Source organism: Miniopterus natalensis, chromosome 13, assembly GCF_054644295.1.
Source record: "Miniopterus natalensis isolate mMinNat1 chromosome 13, mMinNat1.hap1, whole genome shotgun sequence".
Taxonomy (NCBI): Eukaryota; Metazoa; Chordata; class Mammalia; order Chiroptera; family Miniopteridae; genus Miniopterus; species Miniopterus natalensis.
In genome coordinates, this window is record NC_142093.1 from 55,956,556 (window position 1) to 55,978,223 (window position 21,668).

The 21,668-nt window shown below is 51.9% G+C and overlaps 1 protein-coding gene across 1 annotated transcript in view; it reads left to right on the forward strand.

The window, feature by feature from the left end:
- The first annotated feature begins 4,657 nt into the window (after window positions 1–4,657).
- The window catches only part of FHL2 (four and a half LIM domains 2), a 28,431-nt gene continuing 11,420 nt past the window's right edge, over window positions 4,658–21,668 (forward strand). The window contains exons 1-2 of the mRNA XM_016199472.2: window positions 4,658–4,828; window positions 15,733–15,907. Of these exons, the coding sequence (XP_016054958.1) occupies window positions 4,673–4,828; window positions 15,733–15,907 (331 nt within the window). The 5' untranslated portion in view covers window positions 4,658–4,672. The remainder of the gene's footprint in view (window positions 4,829–15,732; window positions 15,908–21,668) is intronic.

Sequence of the window (21,668 nt, forward strand, 5' to 3'; positions counted from 1 at the left end):
CGCCCTGGCTCTCCATGTCCTTGCCTCTTCCTTCTTCCCTGGCTCTCTCCTTCCCTTTTTGTCTTTTTAAGTCCCTTCTCCCTTCTCTTCATGTTTCTCCTCTCTCTTCCTAACCCTGACACTCCCTCTCAAACTTGGTTTTACAGTTTTTGAATCTGAGAAGATAAAAACTGCCCCCTTTTATATAGAAGTTATTCCTCAGGAGGTGAGCGCAGTGTGTCTTGGCCCCGGTGCTCTCTGAACCTTGATTCTTGCATCTGCCTGAGCGCTGGGCTGGCAAGACTCGGAGATCAAAGCACTCGCTCCCCAGGCCCTGGGCCCTGCCAGCTGCACCTGGGACGTGCCTCCCGGAGCCACTGCAGTTTAGCTTGGCCAGGAGCCAAGCCTGTTTCCTAAGATCCAACTTTTTCAAAAACCCTGGCTGTAGAGCCCAAGGGGGAGTGACGCCAGAGAATGATTTAACGTGTAACTGATGAGGACTCCAGGACACTGTAATTTGGACATGAGTCAATGAAATAACCAGTCAGCAGTCACACCGTATGTGTGGGGGCTCCTTGCTTGCTGTTGCTTACTCCTGCCGGCACTGCTGTGTGCGAGGTCAGGAGCAACAGACGTATAACTTGTCAAGGGGGTCCTGAGGTTCAGAGAGGGTCAGCGATTGTACACAGCTCGGTTAAAACAGCCCTTGCAGAGCCAAGCTGTCTTGTTTTATTTGAAGAAACAATTCAGAAGTGGACTCGGACACCCTGGAAACATTTGTAAAGTCTTTGCCCCTCAGCTTTGTCTCCCCCAACCCTGCATAGCAGTGTGGGGCTTCCACACAGTGGCGCTTTCCTGTGTCCCCTCCACACTCACTGCAGGCTTTTGGGAGCTAACATGCTAAACCCCATTACCCTCAGCACGACCTTGTTCATGATCAAGGCCACAGGCCCTCCCTTCCCTATCTTTTCAGCTTCATCTTTGCCGTTCCTGAAGCAGTCCCACTCACTCCCATCTTCCTGGAGTGTCCCCCTACCCTTCCCAGTTTCTCAGCTCCATGCCTCTGCTCACTCTGCCCCTTGGCCTGCAGTATCAGCTGGCTAACCTTTCCCAGCACAGGTGCTGTCCCCCACAGGAGGCCTGCCCTGCCTTCCCAGGAAGGGTGGCTCAGGACTCCACCCCTGGGTGTGCACTGTCCCGAGCAGGGAGCCTTAGGGCTGACGTGTGTCTGTTTCCTTCGCTAGACTGCAGGCTCCTTCCGGGAGGGCCTGTATCTCACTCATCTGTGTATTGCCAGCACTTTGCATAACTTCTGACACCCAGTTCCAGCTCAACCGATGCTTCTTGAATGAATGAGCAGGTGCTTTACGGGATTTAGAAGTGGAAAGTTACAGGGGGCTTCTCCTGTAGGGCTGTAGATAAATTATTCCTATTCACAAGAAGCTTAAGATTGATAGTGTAACTTCAAATATACAAAAGAATATTTGATTCGGTAGCATTTGATTAAGGGAGAACTGGTTTTAAACACTTTTGTGATAGAAGGGAAGCTTGTAGTTTTCTCATTAGCTTATGAGCTGCTTACTTTTGACTCTCAGGGTTTGTGCCTCGTAGAGTTCTTTGGAAATCTGTAAGAAGACCTTCTCAGATAAGGTGTATCCTGCTCTGTTCCTAATTAGTGATGGGTGCTCACCTTACACCTCACTGGTTGGTTTAAACAGAAGGGTTCTTCTAATCATTGAAATCATAGTAACTGTTTAGAGAAGGTAATGAGCCAGGAGGGAGAGAGACCCACCTTCATCAGAAAAAAAAACCTACAGAAAGGGGACCTGAACCACTGGGCCAAGTGCCTCATCCCAGCTGGACCTTCTGGGCAGGTTGCAGCCCCACTGTTCCTGCGGGAGTCAGCGTCAGTGGTGACAGCGTGGTCTCGGGATAGCCTGTCACACTTTGAGCAGACATGGAGCCCCTCCTGTGCTCAGAGTTGACTCCCTTCGGTTATTTCTGACCCAGTCTTGTGCAGTGGGAGGAGGTAATGCGCGGATACTGGGTGCATGAGCATCACGGCCGTTACCTTAGGGAAGGACGGCTCAGCCTTCACTGGCTTGAGAGCATAAACTTGGTTCTCTAGAGAGATGGTTGGTGCCTACTGTAGACCATTTCTTTTCCCCAGCAGGGCCCATGCTTGTCCACACCCACATGGAACCACCTTGCGATTGAGATTGGGAGTTTGTTTTTTCAAATTTAGATGGCTAACTCATGTGAAAATTCACGTGAATCCTCTTTTTTCATTAGATTCCTGGGCTTCAACCCTGGCCGGTGTGGGCTAAGTGGTTAAGAGTGTCAGTCCCCACACCCAAGGGTCAGGGGCTTGATTCCCAGTCAAGGGCGTGTACCTAGGTTGCAGGTTCAATCCCTGGCCCCGGTCAAGGCGTGTTCAGGAGGCAACCAATCGATGCCTCTCTCTCACATCAATGTTTCTTTCTTACTCTTGCTCTCCCCCCCCTTCCACTCTCTGTAAAAATCAATGGAAAAATAGCCTTGGGGGAGGATTAACAACAACCGAAAAAAAAAAAAGTTTCTGGGCTCCAGTTTTTCCTCCATAAAATGAAACTAGAAAATCTTGGGAGTTGTTTACAGCTTTTAAAATTCCATGATTTATTGTTCTGTCTCCTTTTGTTGTTTTTATTTCAGATTCTCAAGTCATTATTCTTATATTTGTGTGAACAAAATGGGCCATGAACCTCTGGTTGCACAGATGAAGGGCAGCCTTTATTGGAAATATATGTATGTTGGAAGGTTCAATTGTGATGAAATAAACGATAGCCACTTTCAAGGCCAGTAACTGAAAACTGAAGAATTACAGGAAAACATCAGGTTTTCTGCGAGCATAGCTGCTGCAACCCATGATGGCTTTTAGCACCTCTGTCTCTCTCTCTCTTTTTCTCTCTCTCCTCCCCCCCTGCGTGGGCGCGCACAGACACACACCCCTGCGCCTTTCCCCACCCCCTTCTTTCCCCAGGCACCTTGCCTCTGCTTTCCTTCTCCTGAGCTCCAAGGGCCCTTCTTTTGCTTCTGTAACTTGTTTCTTGGGCCCATGCAGCCCAACTGGCTCACTTCTTCCAGGGCTTACTTCTACCTCGGTGTCTTTCTAAATAAACTTTTGCTAGTAAAAATAAAACCAAAGCATATTTATATGTTGGGTCTCAGAATAACAATTCAAATACTTAGGGGCCTCATTTTGTGATGTTCTCACAGGAGTGTCCACACAGTGTTTCCTGTAACTCCAGGAAGAAAGACTCAGAGGCTGGATCTTGCCACATGTGTCCAGCTGCATGTTTAATACTCCTGGAAAAAATTGTTCTGTAAACGTGGAAATAACCAAGTCTGGATGCTTAAACGATGTTCTTTTCTTTGCTTACAGTTGTCAAGACCTTGTATACACAAGAGCACAAAATTAATAAACACTGTCATATTTGCTGTTGTTATAAACCAGGCAGCAATATTTTATTTGCATCATAGGGGATTATTCTGGAATTTCACCCTTAAACGGTTTGAAATGACGGAAAACTGAACCAAGTTTAATTAGAATTCACAAAACATTGCTCAGAGTTACACAGCCAGTCAACATATTTAACAATTTATAAAACTTTTTACTTTTCATAAATTAAATATTGCCCTTGAGAGTATATTCCTGCACAATACCGACTCTGTGTTTTGATGCCCTGGGGGTGATCCTCCATACCTAGCGTTTCCACAGCAGGCTCTCTTTCTGGAAGGGTTCTGATGCGTATGTGGGAACCACACATGAGGATGAGGCGAGGCGAAAACCTGTCCCCCTCTCCGCCCCCATCCCCTTCTGCTCATGCACATGCCGTGCTCACCCTGGAAAAATGCAGAGTGACTGGCATGGAGACGCATTCCTGTTCTCTTTGGAAAGCTGGGGGCACTGCCCGGAGTGGCTTTGCCTGCAGTCTGTGTGCTAATCCCTGTTTCTGGAAGCCGTCCTCTCCCTGGGTCCCGCTCTGGAGACCCGGGCAGCAGAAGGGTGATCTTTTCATTTGGGAACGATGACTCGCCCGAGGAACGTAAAGCTCTTTTCTTGTGCAAGGGCTGGTTGTGCTTCCCAGTGCAATGTCAAGGTCATGGGTAATGTTCTCTAGTTGGCATCTAACCTTAGGGTTACCAACTCCAAACCCCTCCCTGTGCCACTGCGGTTCTTTGCCACGCACAGTGAGGAGTCCCTAAAGGGGAGCTCATGGAAACTTTTTCTGTAGAAATGAGCGCGTTGGTGGTATCCCTGCCTTTCTGTTCTGGGGGCAGGGAGATGGAAGATGCAAGGCCTGGTCACACATTTGAAGCCCATGCACAAGGGCTGTAATGCAAACTCTTTCTCCAAAACTGAGGTGGCTTTTTCTGACCCAGTCAACAGCAGCCGGCACTTTTTAAGCTGTGGAATGCATTCAAACACGAGACTGCCTCCAACTAATTTTTTTTTTTAAGTGTTGAAAATAATGACCCTTTTGAGGGTGAGTTTCAGTTACTCACCCAGAGGAGAAGGCCACCCCCTGTTTGGAGGGGACACTGATGGCAGCGGGACGGTTAAGGCTGCAGCAGGCAGGGCATTTGCAGGGTGCTTACGGAAACACCTGTGTTCTCTCCTCCTTGACAGGTCATTGAAGAGCCAGGTGTCAAAATGACCGAGCGCTTTGACTGCCACCATTGTGAAGAATCTCTCTATGGCAAGAAGTACATCCTGAGGGAGGAGAGCCCCTACTGCGTGGCCTGCTTCGAGGAGCTCTATGCCAGCACGTGCGAGGAGTGCAGGAAGCCCATCGGCTGCGACTGCAAGGTACCCCCGGCCCCCTGGGCAGTGCCCCGTCACTCCTGAACCCCACCCCCACTCTTCAGGAACCATGGGCCTCTCTGTGTGGCTGTGCTAAAGTCCTGATCCGCACCCCCGTTGAAATTTCATCTTTTGGAGCCCCTGCCCCCCCCACACACTCTGATGGTCTTGGGACCTTCCAGTAGCCTTCTCAAGCCTCTTCCCTGCCCTGGTTGGTCTCTGCCCACTCCGGCTTTCCCAGGACGTTTGTGCCGAGCGTCCCAAGTACATTGCAGGTATCCGTGACCTTATCTCACAGCCAGCCCAGCGCCCAGCCCTGCAGCTTCAGGGTTCTTACTCCTGTTTGCTCGGTGCTGACTCATGGGAGCAGGTGCTGCTCAGTAAATATTTGAGGGATGACTGTGTGCGTGAGCGAGCGGAGCTGATGGCCGGATGGATGGGCTGTAAATGCAGGAAGTCCACTGGAATATGAGGGGCTCTTCTCTAGTGGCAGAAGGTTAGGGTTTGCGTTGTTCCGTTTTCAAGGGGCAAGTCGCACACGTGGGAATGCCCAGCTCCCCTGTGGTGATGGTGCAGCCGGTCCAGCCGAGGCCCTGGTCCTTCGTGCCGACGGCTGGGGTCCGATGTTGGGAACCCTGCCTGTACGTCTCAGCATGTCTTTGGTCCACACTGGAGCACTGAAGGATGCCCTGGGGTCTGTCTGTGTCTCTGAGACCGCTGCCATCTTCCCTGCAGGACAGCCCGCTGACACCCGGGGCAGCTCTGTACGTGATTGTCATCCGAGAGCCACAGATTGGGTACAGAGTGGGGTCGGTGGGATCTCTAAAGGAATTCCCATGTTTTAAGGCAGTTGGTGGCATTTCACCGTTTTCTGCTCTCGTTCCTTTGTACTCTTTTAGGATTTAGTCACTCGGCTCCGTTGTTATAAACAGCAATACGTAACTGCCGACTGGCAGGCACGCTGTGTGCAGATGGACAGTCCTGACACACCTGATGCACGCTGCTTACGTTCTTTATCACGTCCTTCCTAGGACAGGCCGTAAGCTGCCGGCTGCACCCTCAGTTTCTGCTGCTGGAATTTAGTGGCACTTGAGGAGTGATTCCCATCTTGTGCAGAAAGGGGCTCATTGTCCGTGCACTGGGCCACTGCAGGCCACACCGGGCCGTGTAGCTTTGGCTTCAGAACACGAGTGGCGTGCAGGTGTCACAGAAATGTAACTCAGGTCGTCCTGTGGAAACTGGAGAAGGTTAGCAGTCCGGCCACCGTGAGCAACACGGAGCTGATCTTGCGAGTCTAGAAGTTGAATACCTGTATCTCCAGCTTGTCCTGAGGATGTGTCCCTGACCCTCATGGCGTTCTCAGTCCCTCTCCATTCATTGACTGGGCCGAGCACAGACCTCAGATGCTGGGCTGCCCGGTTCTGGTCCTGGCTGTGGCTCACTGACCATGTGAACGTGGGCTGAACTTGACCGCTGTACCCTCTTCACATTTCCCAGATGGAGGTGAGACAAGGTGCCCTCTTTACAGGGCAATTATATGGGGACATGAAGCCCTGGGCACCAGAAATGAAGCCGTGGTGTCACCGTAAACTCCAAACTGCCACTCTCTTGCCCGCTACTTCCCTGTTCTTTCCATGATGTGTCCCTCCACACACCTCTCGGAAGCTTTGCCCTCTCTCTTTACCAGTTTGCATTATAAAAACCTCAATAAAAACGTCTGGTTTGAGGAAGAACTAATAGGCAGGGAAAACATTATTATTTTATAAAAGCTTTACCTGGGAAAGAGTTCAGTGGGTGGAGGTTCGGCCGTTATTCCGACAAGGAACAACTGTAGTTTAAAGGAAATATTGTGGATGTTTGGGGCTAGTCATCCTTGACCGGTGACTAATGTAAAAACAAAACAAACACCACATATCATTTCTCCAATACGACTTAGTAGAAAGACCCTTAAACCTCGCAGTCCTTTAGCACAAACTTTACGAGCAAACACCGGATCTTCCAGATGGGGCCAAAGTCAACATGACCGCTGCGAAGTCGAGAGCTAATCACGCTGAACTCTTCAACCCAGATTAACGGTCTGCTGTGCGTGGAGTTGCGCCCTGGGATTTTCCACATTTTGGAAGAAAGAGAGATGTTGACCTGAAGTTAGATTTTGCCACTGGGTGCTTTTGAATATTTGGAACGGCTCTCTCGACTCAGAAGTAATGATGTGGTTGCCTTTGTGGAGGAAGCAGTGGTGGAAAATGTTTGCTAGGTGGGAAGTGAAGTCAAGGGAGCAGCTGAGCGGCAGGCCTGGGCCCTCCTAGACGAGCGACTGGCACAGGCACCGAGAGCCGCACGCGACTCCCCTCGGAAGGACGTGGGGGTGGGCGTCGGTTCAAAATATCGGTAAGCCTGTGGGAGTCAGGCTAATCTTATGGGTACTGACTGCCTGTTAAATGAGATAGATAAGACTTCAGGCCCTATTACTGTAGTTGGATTACATGTTTGAATATCATTTCGATGCAGTCACTCAATTATGTCTTTTCTATTTAGTTACTCTGAGGAAATGCTGTGATCTCAAAGGGTAAAAGCCACTTGTTTTTGTGGCTAGTGGAATAGTTGAGAACAGGTGACACAAACTGTAGACATGATCCTTTGCCTTGGCTGGTGTGGCTCAGTGGTTGGAGCACCAGTCTGTGTACCAAAGGGTCGCAGGTTCGATTCCGGGTCAGGGGCACGTGCCTGGGTTGCCGGCTCCCTCCCCGCCCCAGGTCGGGGCGTGTGCAGGGGGTGACCAGTTGTTGTGTCTCTTTCACATCGATGTTTTTCTCTCTTTCTCTCGCTTGCCCTCCTTCCCTTCTACTCTCTCAGAAAAACAGTGGAAAAAGTATCCTCATGTGAGGATTAACAAGAAGAAATTGTCCCTGAAAGTAGTGTTAAGAGAGAACAGGTAACACAAATAAAATTTCTTAATCCTCTCACATTACGCTGTTCCTGTGGACACTAGTAAAAGGCAGTTTTTTAGCCTGACTACAGGTTTTTTTGTGAGTGGATTTATCTCCCTAAGATCTGGGCTTCAAAAATTCTAGAAAGTAAAGAAGAGATGGGCTGGCCAGGAGCTCCAGAGACGGCTGTAAATATCATGCATGTATCAAACCAGTGACTTTAGCAAACTCCAGGCCACATGCCCAGCTCAGACTTTGATTTTCCATGTCTCTGTGAGCAGGGTCATGAAGTCAGATAGGCTACCGGACCCTCACATGTGCCCTAGAAGGTTCTGGGAAGAAGACATAGCAATGAATGAAAATCCACCTGTGGGTCTAAGACTAGCATTCGGGGATAGCTTGCAATAGTTGTCCTAAAAGTGCCACGCACTGAGTGATTTCTTTGCTCCGGACACTGGGAAAATGCGTTAATTGCACCATCTCAACTTCTCATAACAGCCCATACGGAAGGGCTTTTTCATTCCATTTTATAGAGAAGCAGCCACTGAGGCTGAGAGGCGGGGGTCTTGCTGGGTTACAGGGTTGAGAGGCACTTGAGTGAGAATTAAAGCCCAGGTGGGGTGGTTCCTGACCCAAGTGCTGCCACCAGCCTTGGGCAACCTCAGGCGGGATGCTGTCTGTGGGACTCGGGTCTGTCCTGTGGGTCAGAGCCGCCACCCTCTGTCAGGGACCTCAGCAAAGGGCTCCTGCCTTCTGCTGGCCCTTCAGGTGGCAGTGACTGTGCTGCAGAAGTGATACTCAACTCGTTTCTAGAACGCTCTTTCCCGTTTCCTAATTAATTAAATGGGAAACATTGAATGGATGATCACAGTGGCCCGAGTCTACCCATCAAGCTATAAAAGTTTCTCATTTAACGTTTGGAAAGTTCTGAAAGGACAGAAGATGTCTGAGGCCTTTGGGCAGAAAGTCCCCAAGGGAATGAAACAGGAGACTGAGGTGCTTGCACGTCCAGGTTAAATCTCGAGGTCCCCGGTACGCTCTCAGAGGATTCCTGACCCAAGCTGGGGACAGAAGCACAGGCTTCGACCCCTTCCTCTTGCCTCCGGGGGGACACAGGCTGCCTGCCCTCGGGCCGTTCTCCGAGAGGAGCAACTGTTCAGACACGTTCACAGTCCAGCTCGCCACCCTGACTCCTTTTATTTGTTGCAGTGATTTTTAACTGCTTAATGAGCAAATCACCTTTCTAGAGTTTCCATGTAATTTACCCACAGAGTTTGCGACGAGCACTAAAAATATCTTTATGTATTTAACATCTTCCTGTAAGGGAAACATCTGAAGGGAGCTGAGTAAAGCAGGAGTCTCAGAATTGGGAACAAAGATGACCTGATGGGTAACGTAAGGACCTCTCAGTCCTTGAAAACCAAAGGGTCACCTACAAGGCACACCCGCCGTTCAGCAGGACATTGTGCCCACCGAGGCGGGACTTGAGCCAGACTTGAGCCTTGGTTCTCAGGTCTGGACACAGGGCTGCCCAGCCCAGGGGAGGTAACTGCGCTGACACAGACGGACAGTGCGCCACAGAGGAGGGGCCCTCACCTCTGCCCTCACCTGCCCTTCCCGACCTTTGTTTCAGGACCTGGAAGAACATGCCTTTGAAAACCCATAACCTGACCATCAAAAGCACAGATCATCTTTGCAGAGGCTGAGCACGGCCGACGCTGGGAATCCACTTACAGAGCGGGACCCTGTGTGTGTGAGGAGGGTCGCTTTGGGAGACAGCAGCTGAGCCCCCGTCAGCCCAGGGGGCACACGTGCGAAGGGCGAGCGGTGTCAGTGCCCAGCCAGCTTCAGCCTGCAGCCCATGCCACCTGCAGTGAGCTGGGGTCTGGGGGGTGCGGGGGGTCCCTCCAGGACACTTGCTCCACCCCATGGCTCAGCTAAAGTCTCCAGAGGGCACATTCAAGGCCAAGCAGAACCATATTAGGAATGGTTCTCGGATGGAAAAATAGAAAATCTAACAGGAAGCGTTAGGCCTAATCTCACATTGTTTATCAACGTTTTACTGCGATTTATGACATTTCTGTGAGCACAAGATTACTGCTGCTGCTTTTCCTGGGCTGTACAAAAGGCCCTTTCCTCTTTTTTTTTCCTTCCTCCCTCTCTCTCCAGAAGACTTTAGTACCAGGGTGTTTAGGACATTTTAAAGTTCTCGAAGGTCCGTCAGGGAACCTGTGCGGCGCCTCTGGCCCCTGAGAGCGTCCCTGACACTCACCTCCCCGCACGGTGTGTGCCGTATGTCACGGGGCTGACAGGGCTGGGCAGGGTTCTTGCCACAGAGGACCGGAAGTAACCTGTGTGGAGTGGGGACACTGGAGGGGAAGGGCCACCGCGTCTTCACAGGGACGCATTCAGAGTGTGGCCTGGAGGCCCGCCCAGGCACGAGTCCACTGCTGCCACCTGGCTTCTCGGCCCGCCTGTGGCATTTTCTGTCACGTCTCTGCTCCTGGGAGTCGTGCACCTGAAATCCTGCCTCACACTGAGTCTCCGAGGAGGATACTGTGTTGGCCAGAAGCCCCACCTTCCCTAAAAGCCAAAGCCAGCAGCCCCTACTTCCTCCCTCTGGCCATAAAGTCTCTTCTCACTTCCCACGTATTGTGGGCTTTCTTGAGGAGTGGGTCCAGGGGGAAGCTGTGACATGAATTTCTTACCTTAACTGAGACTTTCTAAATAAAGCACAAGCTGAGAGCCCAAGGAAGAGTCACGGAGAAAGCTGGTAGTGTCACTGGTCAGGTGGTTTCCATGTATGATCTGAAGGAGGCCGGTGGCATTGCTCTTCCCAGTGCTGTGGTGGCCGGGGCCTGTGTGGCTTCCCTGGGCCGGCAGCCTCATGGGCAGTCACGGGCAGTGCCTTTTCAGCTGGGCTCACGGCTGGGGAGGGTGCCTGTTGGAGGAGAGGAGGGGAAGGGCCTTCGAAGGCCAGGGCCAGCCTGGGCAGGGCGTTGGGGCTGCAGGGGGACAGGAGCAGAGCGCCAGGCTGGGCAGGCATGCTGGGACCAGCGTGCAAAGATTCCTCGTTGCCAGCAACGACCGTGAGAAAAAACATGCCCGGTTCTGTCCGACCATTGCCGGCCAGTGCCGTAGAAAACGTGGTTCACGGGCCTTTAGCATCGTCACAAGTTTGCTCATGTACAAAATAAGAATAAAACCTTCTATCACAGGGTACTGCATGGCTCAAAACAGATAAGAAGGAATTCAGAAAAGGAATGTTAGATTTAAAAGGACTGAGGAAATCAAAAGCATCTGCGAAAGCGGTGTTAGTTACTAGCGTGGGAGGGCCGGGTGAGGAAGTCGGGGTCCAGGTGGTTATCTTTGAGTACCTGTAATTCAGCCAGTGATGCTTCCAGGCACCTGTTTTCATTAGCTGTGATCTGAACAAAAGCTAATGCTAACATTAATCGAGCAGTTACAGTAAACCAAGCTATATGTGCTTGGTGTGTCTGCTTAACTTAAAACTCGTGTGTTAAAATGCTTTACATGCAGTAACTCATTAACTTGTTCAGTCTTTGCAGCCGGGGGTAGCTGCTGTTCCTGCTACTTCACAGGTGAGAAATCGGAGGCAGAGGGAGGTTAAATGTCTTGCCCATCGCCATGTTAGGTAGGATCTGAATCCAGAGCCTGGAGTTCTAGCAGTAGGATGAAATACATCGGGTGTTTCAAATACCTGCCCTGGTGTCCAGAGGGCACTGGGGCTGCCGCAGGCGTGGGGGGAGGGACTCGGGCCGCCCACCTGCCTGTGTGCAGCGGCGCTCAGATGTTGTTGGCCAGAAAGCTGACCACTGTCTCTGAAGCTGGAATGGTGCAAGGGGGAGGATTATATTCCCAGAGGACCCGCTATCAACAGGGACACAAGCTCGTTTAAAGAGTGTATTTATTGCAAACCATGAAACTTAAGAGCATGGTCATAGGTCGATATTTATTTTCAGGGAAAATATTTTGTCGGAAGGTTTGAAAATGAGCAAACATCCTTGAATGAACAATTCAGGAACTCGTTTGTGTTAATGCAGAAAGATGTGTGTGTGCACGTGGCAGAGAGAGGGGTAGATGAGGAGAGGAATTGTGCGAGTGTGTTATGACGCCCAGGAAGGGAGTTCCCGGAGAGCTCAACCCTGGGCAACTGGGAGGAGGAGGCACCAGGGGGAGGTGGGGGGATGAGAGGCGCCCAGGCAGCCTCCCCACCGGCCTGGAGGGCAGGGCAGGCTCTCAGCGGAGCCCAAGTGGAATGGATGCACCACGCTTGGACTTCAGTAAGTCAGGCATGTGGAGGAAGGCCCCTTGGCCTGCATTCCAGGAGCGGGGGTGGCCGCAGGAAGCAGAGCCTTTCAGTCTGGACGGCTTGTGTTGATGCTTAAGGTCAAGTAAAGACTTGTCAATAGATGTTTAGAGGGACACTTCCTAGTGCCAAAGGTCACATCAGTAAATCAGCCGTAAACAGTAGCTGTTGTGTTTTTATGCCGGACACGTTGGCCGTAGGAAAAATGCGTTTCTTGGTGCTTCTGAAGTACGTGAGCGTTTTATAGCTGCTCTTTCCTGCTCCGGGGACTTGCTTACCAGGGTGGAGACGGTGATGACGGTGATGACGTCTCCCAGCTCTGCTCCCACGTGGCAGCCCCAGCAGGCAAATGTCCTCAACCTCGCACTTCCTTTCCTTTCTCTTTTCACTAACAGCCTGTAACCCCGACTGTGTGGTGCTTACTCCTGGGGCAGCGCTGGAAAGTCTCTGGGAAGCCATTGTCATCCTCCGGCCTCTGGCCTTGGCTCCTGCCCTCGCCCTGCTCCTCTGGGCTCCTCCCGAAGGCAGGCGAGGTTCACGAACACGGAGATGCAGCTTTTCCACAACGGCAGGCCTTCACGGGGTGACCGGTCGGCGGGGAGGGGACCCGGCTTACTTCTGAAAAAGTGTTTTTCTCCTGCTATGCAACAATCAAAAGTTAATTAATTTTTCAAGTTGTGGGAGAATACGCCTAGTATAAAACGTGCCTTCCTAACCCTGGTGCCGTGCAGCGCGGTGCAGTGCCGTGCTGGGCCGCAGGTCTCCAGACCGCTCGTTAACTGTACCCGTTAAACGCCCGCTCTCAGTCCTGCCCCCAGCCCTTGGCAGCCACCGCCCTGCCTCCTGCGCTCAGTGGCTCTCTAGGGGTCGCGTGAGAGCGGAATCATAGTGTCTGTCTTCGTGTCTGGCTCAGGGTTCGCCCGTGTTGCAGCGTGTGTCAGGATTCCCTTCCTTTCCTGCAGTGTTCATACATGTGCTCATCCGTCGGTGGACAGGACAGCGTCTCCCTCTTGGTTGGTGTGACTGATGCTGCTGTGAACAGGTCCCCGCTTTCATTCTCGCAGGCCCCCGTCCAGATGGGGAATTGCCGGATCCTGTGGCAATCCTATTTTTAATTTTTGAGGAACTGCCATACTGTTTTCCGTCCCCCCAAAAATTGTAAATGCCCTTATTCCAGTCAGCTGGACAGCAGTGACAGCTTGATCTGAACCTGTAGCTCCCCTTCCATCGGGCGGTTACTGCTCCTACTAGACGGGCCTGAAGGGTTTAGTTCGCCTTGTTGAAAATCTAAACCGAGGTGATGAGAAACTGCGTTCATTTGGTTAAAAATACAGTCCTGTTTCTGACTTTTTCAGTGCATACACACAGCTCTTATTAGGGGTGCAGTTTTTGAAAGCGAAGAGCGACACAGAGCCTACCAGGTTTCACCTGCTGTGTCCACTGGAAACAGCTTTGCATCAGGAGGACCCGAGCTTGAACCCTGGCCCGGCAACATGCCGCTGGTATGGCTGCGGGCGGGTGGCTGAGCCTCTCTGGGCTTCAGTGATATTTCCCATGCAGGGCTGCACGGCCCTGACCTCACAGCATGGCCGTCGTTACGGTCCCTGGTGTCCCAGAAAGAGAACACTGACCATGTCTTCGGAGGGAGGGATGGACGCAGAGTTTGGGCTGTGCCGCTTGTAATGAGCTTGCGTGTACTGTTACTAACACAAAGTAACGCAGTTTCTGCCTTCTTCATTTGTCAAAATAACCAGTAAAAAAGTGCAGATGGTGGTCTTTCCCCAATTTTCCAAAAGTACTTGAGGTTAGAAATTCAAGAGATAGGACAGCCCCTGCCCCCAGGCCGTAGGCCCTAGGTCGGGTTCACAGATGATGACGAGGGTGGGCATCTCAGTGTGCCATCCCCTGGTCCGGAGGGGCAGTGTGCCCAGCTCGGAGGATCCTGATCCCCAGGGCTGCTGGGGCTCAGGGGAGAGCCAGCCTCACAGAAACAAGCCCAGGAAGTCCCGCACGGAGGAAATCCTATGCTGCCTCACCTCCATTCCTTATGGTCCCGCATCAGCCGGGATTCTGCCTCCGGAGGTCCTGAAAGGCAGCTGCTGGCAGGATGGACCCGAGGGAGCTGCACCGGGCACACCCCTTCACAGTTACTCAGCTGTGTCCGTAGGCATGCAACAATGATATGTTTTTAATTCCCTGAATTAAAACAGCGTGCAAAGAGATCACCAAATCAGATGGCTGTAGTTTGGGTCCAGGTTCTGGGGAAACTTGAACACAGCGGTATTTCCGCAAAAGAGAACTGTTTGTCTGGTTTGGGTTCGAGTGAGCTGGTGTTTTATTTAGGTCCTTCTAATCAAGTCCAGGATGCGTGTTTTCACATCCTACATTCGGCATCGCTCCAGCTTAGACTCGGGTTTCGGTAACATAGCGGGGAGGATGCTCTTGGCCCGGCCAGTGCGAGCAGCCCCGGCTTGCAGGGCACCTGAGAGCTGGAAGCCGGCCCAGGAGACCCTGCAGACGCCTCAGATTCAGTTTCTGCCTCATTAATAAATGGATGACGGTTCTGGGTCAGAGCTGGGAATACCAGGAACAGTAGAAAAATAATCCCATTTTAAGATAAAACTGGATGTAAGCAGGTTATTTTAATTTCGTATCGGTACTTTCAAAGTGCCAAAAGCCATTTTAACGACACACGGATGAGAAGATTTCTTATTCTTCAGGCAAGTCCAAGGGTGGGGTAGAGTCTGCACAGTTTTCTCTCCTGGGTTCATTTCTCTTTCGCCCTTTGCTGAAAAGCATGGGTCCCGTCTTCTCAGTGCCTGTCCCATCTGTTCCCTGTTCACTCTTTCCACAGACCAGACCACCAGCCCCTGCTTCCCTGCAGGGACCTTCTGCGGGTTTCCACCTCCACTCTCTCCTCCCCCACTTTCCCTGTTCTCATCTACCGTGTCACACACAATCTTAGCATGTCACCCTCCACTGCCCCCAGGATAAACTTAAACGGCATGCACCTTAAAGGGTCTTCCTGGTCCAGCCTGGCCCGGAAGGCCCCCCCATCGTGCCCCGGCCTGTCCTTGGAGCCCAGCACCCAGATCCTCCCTCTGTGGGGCTTCCACACTCTGAGATGTCTCCTGATACTTTCCACCAGTTAAACCAGGCCCTGTGTTGGGGGCTCCTTCCTGAAATTCCCGCCACCGCAGCTTCCTTCTGCCAGTCATCACAGTGATCCCGCTGTCGTGGCTGCTTCTGCTGAGCTCCCTCTGGATCTGGGAACTCCTGCAGCTCCAGAGGCTGTGTCCAGTGAGAAGCGTTGACTTTCATGTTTTCTGTCTCTTTCTTATAGATGATACCTAAGGGAAACCCATTCGTTTGTCAAAGCCTCTCTCTCTCTCTCTCTCTCTCACACACACACACACACACACACACACACACACATCTAAACGGTTGCTCCAAAATGCAGCAAGAGGAAAGCAGCCTTAACCTTACTCATTTGAGCACTAGGTGAAGGTCATGGTCCAGGAACGCCCCCGCCCTCGGCCCCCTTTACTCCGTTTGCCTCACAGATTTGCACCAGGCCCCCTCGACAGTGGGCAGATCGTGCAGCTCTGGGCCCCTCCTGCCCTCTGACTTTCTCGTGTGCTCTGGGTCTGCAGGACTTGTCCTACAAGGACCGACACTGGCACGAGGCCTGTTTCCACTGCTCGCGTTGCAAGGGCTCACTGGTGGACAAGCCCTTCGCCGCCAAGGAGGACCAGCTGCTCTGCACGGACTGCTACTCCCATGAGTACTCGTCCAAGTGCCAGGAGTGCAAGAGGACCATCATGCCAGGTCAGATGCCCCCTTCACCCTGTGGCACCCAGAGCGCGCCTTCCCTCTGCCCTTCTGCTTGCTGAGTCTGTACTCCGGTCATTGCAGCACATATGCCTTGTGTCCTCCGAACGCCAGAGGTGTTCATAGATTAGTGAGTGGAGAGGTGTCCTGTCCTCCACCCGCGTGGAGCTTACATTCTGGACAGACGGACACTACCTTCTAGAGCAGGGGTGGGGAATGTCTGGCTCTCGAAATCATTTGGTCTGGCCCTGCCAAGGCTTCACCAAAGAGAAGCAGTTCCAGCCATCCCATCAAGGGTGAGTTAATTAAATGTTTGACCAAATACAGGAGGCTAATTTTTTAAAAATATATTTTATTGATTTCAGAGAGAGGAAGGAAGATGGAAAGAGAGAGAGAAACATCAATGATGAGAGAGTCATTGATCGGCTGCCTCCTGCACGCCCCCTGCTGGGGATTGAGCCCGAAACCTGGGCATGTGGCCTGAAGGGGAATCGAACCTGGATCTCCTGGGTCCCACCTAGGTCGATACTCAACCATTGAGCACACTGGCCAGGCCAGGATAATTTTTAAGTTTATAATTTTGTATGGCCCAATAATTTTGTTATAAATATCCAAATGGCCCTTGGCAGAAAAAAATGTTCCCCACCCCTGCTCTAGAGCAACCCAGACTTGACTGCAGCCAAGTCAGAGGCCGAGGGCTTGCCTGTGGAAGGTTTTAGGAGGAAGGTGGTTTATTTTGGTTGGTTTTTTAGCAAGAGAGAGGAATGTTTCATTTTTAGAACTAAAGTGAACAAATACATTTGACATTTTAAAAATAAACCTTGTGAGACACAGAAATGAGGGCAAGGAGAGTGACCCCTGTGAAGGGCAGACCCTAGATGACCAAGAGAAAGTTACAGACGTGGCATGGGCCATGCACAGCCAGGGACACCCTCCACACGACCCGTAAAGTGTGACCAGAAGGCAGACTTGGCAGGCTTAGCCAATGAGAACACAGAACTCCCAGTTAAGTCCGAATTTCAACTAACTTTCTAGTGTCTGTCCCATTGGGACCTTTAATCTGGCGTCCCTGCCAGAGACCTGCATAAACCAGAGAACTCTGTCCGGTGAATGTCGCCAGGACGTGTGGCCTTACGCAGCAGAAGAGGGCGGGGCAGTAATGAGGCCTGGAGCCCAGTCTCATGGACAGCATGCTGAGTGCCACGAGGGTGCCACAAGGAGTGTAGGACTTGGGACTGTAATTTGGTCCCAGGGTCCCAGGGCTCTGAGGCCAGTCAGGAGGGTGGACAGAGCGACTGTGGAACCAGGCTCGGGCAGACAGCGGGCCCTCCGACGGCTGGGGCTGGGACCGGGGTCATCCCCCGGGCTGCTGGTGTAGGAGGTACCCATCCTGTAGCCCTAGGAAGGTTCAGAACCAAGGATAGGCACATTAAGAGGATCTAACCCAGAGCAATAATGTTGTGTGAAATAATCTGATAAAGTATGTGTGGAGTTAAAAAGGTTAGTCTAAAGAGTAAATTAAGCTCAAGATTCTGACTTAAAGTACACTGAATAAGCGATTTAGGCTTGTGATTTTAAATTGAAAATTTCTTCATTGATGAACATCTGGACATTTGAGATATGATCCCCATGTTCAGAAGCTTAATTCGTTTCAACAATAATTACTTAAGAGCTTGAGGCTCAGCTTGTTAGTTGAGGAACTTTAAAGTTAAACATGTTGAATTTTCAAGAGTAGTTTAAAGGCGTTCAGTTCACCACATTTACAAGCAGAACCAAACTCAAGGCCCCTTAAAAATAAGTTTTGAAATTTGTATTCATGAATGCAGTAACAGGTGCGTCATATGAACTTGAGCTGAGATTTTGAGTTTGTTACCTCAATAGATTGAGCGCTAATTTTTAAAATCTAAGGCGGTCAGCTGAGTAATGCGGCCTCATACAGTAGCTGGGGTCACAGCGATGTGAAGCGACCAAGGCTACAGAGATGATTCAGAGTTAGACTCGGACTCCTTGGTGGGACTGACTGCCAAGCTCTGGAGTTTGTTTTATTTTTGGTTTGCTCCGTTTTTTGGCAATGGAGATGCTAAAGAGTCCTGAGCAAGAGGCCGGCGTGCGGGAAGTGTTATTTTAGGAAGATATATGGGCCTAAGAAATCATAACTTTAAAGAAGGCAGGGACATAATTAGGTCTTCAGTCGGATGGTTCCTACTGCTGTTACGTTTCCCTGGTCAATGCATCTTACGGATAACTGGGACAGCTATCGCCAGGAACAAAAGCCGAGTGACAGCTATCACCAGGAACAAAAGCCAGGCAACGTCCCCACAGCCCCGGTGGACCTGCCGTGGCAGCTCCCCGTGGGAAAGTATGGGAGGGAAGACTGCTACAAAATTATGTTAACACTGCACATGTTGGCACCTAAGGGCCCAGATGTGGAGACAGTGGGAATGCAAACGGAAGCCCACACCCTCCCAGCAGGTGACCCACTGTCCCATCCTGTCCCATGGGAGTCATGGGCAGAGACCACAGTCCTGCCGCAGTGAGGACCACTGAGTAATTGAAACACAAGTTAAATCTTTACTAGGTTTCCACACCAGAGCCCAGGGGAGGCTCCATGGGTGTCAGCAGACTGCTTTAAATCCTGTTTCCATCTCTCTTCACAGCTCTGGCCTTCACCCCTCCCTGGAGTCCTCTCCCTGCCCACCACCCACCTGGGCCACCCGCTGGTCTTGTCCCTGCATCCCCTCTGTTCCCCTCTGGATTTGTGGGTTTGATTGTTTGCACTTGCTCAGCAGTGTTCTGCCCTTTTGCAAGTAAACCCTGTGGGCCCCTCTGCTTCTCCAGTTGCTCCCCCTTCATCACCCTGCCTGGACCAGGTCAGGATGGGAGTCTTTCTAGGGGGAGGGGGAGACCCAAAGGAGGAAGTCCCAGGCCTTGTAGGTCACGCCAGGCGCTCCTGGGACCAGTGGGAGGCATACAGTCGTGCGTCACATCTGCAGAGGTTGCCCTGAGCCCATGGGAACAGCCGAGCTCTCCCAGGAGGGAGTTCGTGGTGCACTGGCGACAGGGTGCTGGCAGCTATTAGAGAATGCCCCAGCTCGGGCACGTTGAGTGAGAACTATGCTAAATCACAGACACGAAATTGTGAAAGCATTGACGATTTTCAGCTTAAATGACCTTCAGGTTCGCCTTTCTCAGCTCACCAGTGAAGAAACCAGAGATAAGTGAGCACCCCAGGCTACAGTTGGTGGCCGAGCCAGGGTCGGTCCGGCCAGGCTGCACTGCGCCACCTTCTGGAGCGGGCAGGGAACTCACGGTGTGGATATTGCTGACTTCTGAAGGTGGAGAAACAGAGGACACACAGGTGACCTTCGATGTGGCACGCACAGCCCGGCTGACAGGAGTACAGAGCAGCAGTGGGGACACCCCCAGTGACACAGCTCGGCATTCCTGCGGCTGCACTGGACGCGCACACGTCAGGAGGCTGTGCTCCTCAGTAGCTGTGTGACGTCCCCAGGCCCCACCACCAGTCCGAGCTACTTAAATTCAAAACAGCCTGGCCGATGCCACACGATGGAGCTGATCTCCTCTGTGCCGCCTGCAAGAGCCCTTCTGTCAGTGCCAGCCTGCGCCTCCACCGGCTCCTAGCGCCTCTCCAGCTTTGTCCCGTCTTTGTCGAGTGGTAAACAGGCCCCAGGAGGTTTGGGCTGGGCTGGTTTTGTTCCCACCACAGTGTCCATCCTGGCCTCTCCCTCCCCTCGGTGCTCCTTCCCTGTGCTCTGTCCTCAGGAAAGGTTACGAACCAGCAGAGTTCATCTCTGGTCTCCTGCTTCATGGTTCTGAGGCAACATCCCTTTCTGACAAGGTGTGGGGAGAAGACCCAAGTCTCAGAAGTTTGTCTACAGTGATTCCTAGAAGTTATTTTATAGCCTCAGTCCAGGGGCCATTCAAGACATTAGCACCAACCCTGACAAAAACAAACATGTTTCCTGGGTATTTGAATTTCTCTCTAGAGAAACAGAGAGAGACATTTACAGTAAGGAATACAATTGGGGGGCTGGCAGATCCGAGGCCCCCAGGACAGACTGGAGACTCGGGTCTGAGTTGACATTCGGCCTTGAGTCTGAACCTCTCGGAGCAGCGGGCTGGACTCAGGCGGGGCTTTTCTCTTGCATCTTGAGAGGAATTTTCTACTCAAGGAAACCTCAGGCTTTGCTCTTAAGGCCTTCAACTGATAAGACAAGGCCCACCCACGTTTGGAGAAGAGTCATCTGCTTTATTCAAAGCCTACCGATTGAAGAGTTAATCACATCTGTAAAGTACCTTCACAGCAACATCAGACTGGTGCACAACCAAACAGCTGGGCCTCACGGCTCAGACAAGTTGACCATCACACTTTCCATCGGTGCACAGGCCCTGCTGTTAGGGAATGGGGAAGCTGTGGCGCAGCCTTCTAGATTCCAGGCTCCGTGGTGGAAAATGCTGTGCGGTGATCACAACACAAGCACAGGCCCGCCGACTGAGCAGATGCAGGGCACGGCCTCAACTGCTCACAGGGCCCTGTCAGCCTGCACATGGCCCTTCAGATGGACAGCTTCACCCTCATGCCACAGACGCCAACACTGAGGCCAAGAGAGGCCAGGGCATAGTGCGCCCCAGGTGGGACAAGGGCCCCTGTGAAGGGGACAGCAGCGAAGGCGGACGCACTTCCCTGAAGGGTGCAGGCAAAGAGAGGTGAAGGTGTCCAGTTGCTGGTTCTCCCTGTGCTGAGGACACCTCACTTGCTGTTGTCTGGGGTTCAGAAAACAATGAAGCCGAACATTGGCTCCACCTCTGCAGCCTGGCAGATGTTTGCTCTGTGCCCAGTGGGAGCACACAGCCCAGGGCCCGGTTCCCGCTGCTCTCGCCAAGTGAGGCCAGCTCCAGGAGCAAGGTGGGAGAGGGGAAAGGACAGAGGACACTTGGGCTGCCCTGGGGAGCGGGGACAGTCCAGGGGATGACACTTAAGCTTGATCCGAGTGAGCAGAAGGTGCCGTCTGTGTGAAGACACGGCAGTCAGCTGACAGCGTGGAACTGGGAGCAAGACTTGGGCCCTGCCCTGCAGGAGTGAGTCCTTGGGGAGACTGGCCTGCAGGCCACAGGGATGTCTAGCTGTTGTTCTCAGACAGAAGCGACAGAGTCTATGGGAAAAACTACAACTTCTCAGAATCTTGGCGTGATTCCGAGATCAGGAAGCAAAACGTTAAATAACTGGCATTTAAGTGAAGACAAACATAAGTATATCTTAGAATAGTCTGTGAAATCTTCCTAACATTTTTGAGATTTCCAAGACGTTCATGATTGTGGTAGGCTGGAGCAGGGGGTGCTCAGACCACTCTCTAAGAGTACCCCCTTCCCCACGCTCAGGGGCATGCATCTCCCTGTGGCCTGTCATTAAGGATTTTTAGGTGGAAATGTTGGAGAAGCCTGGCTGAAACCTGCTGTGATGGAGGAACGTGCCAAGAGCAGGGAGTCAGGAAAGGGACACCTGGGGATGTCACATTTGAGCAGGCTTGAAGGATGTGGATTTCAACAAGTAGGAAAGTCAGAAAGGTCACTGCTGGACACAGGCTGGGCACCACGGGCAGGGTGGGGCAAGCCTGGTGTCTGCAAAAGCAAGGAAGAAACGGGCAAACGCAGGGTCATCACAGCACTTGCTTCCTTGCTTTGGTTTGATTTTTTAAAAGTGCTACAGCCACGGCAATGTGCATAGCAGCACAGAACA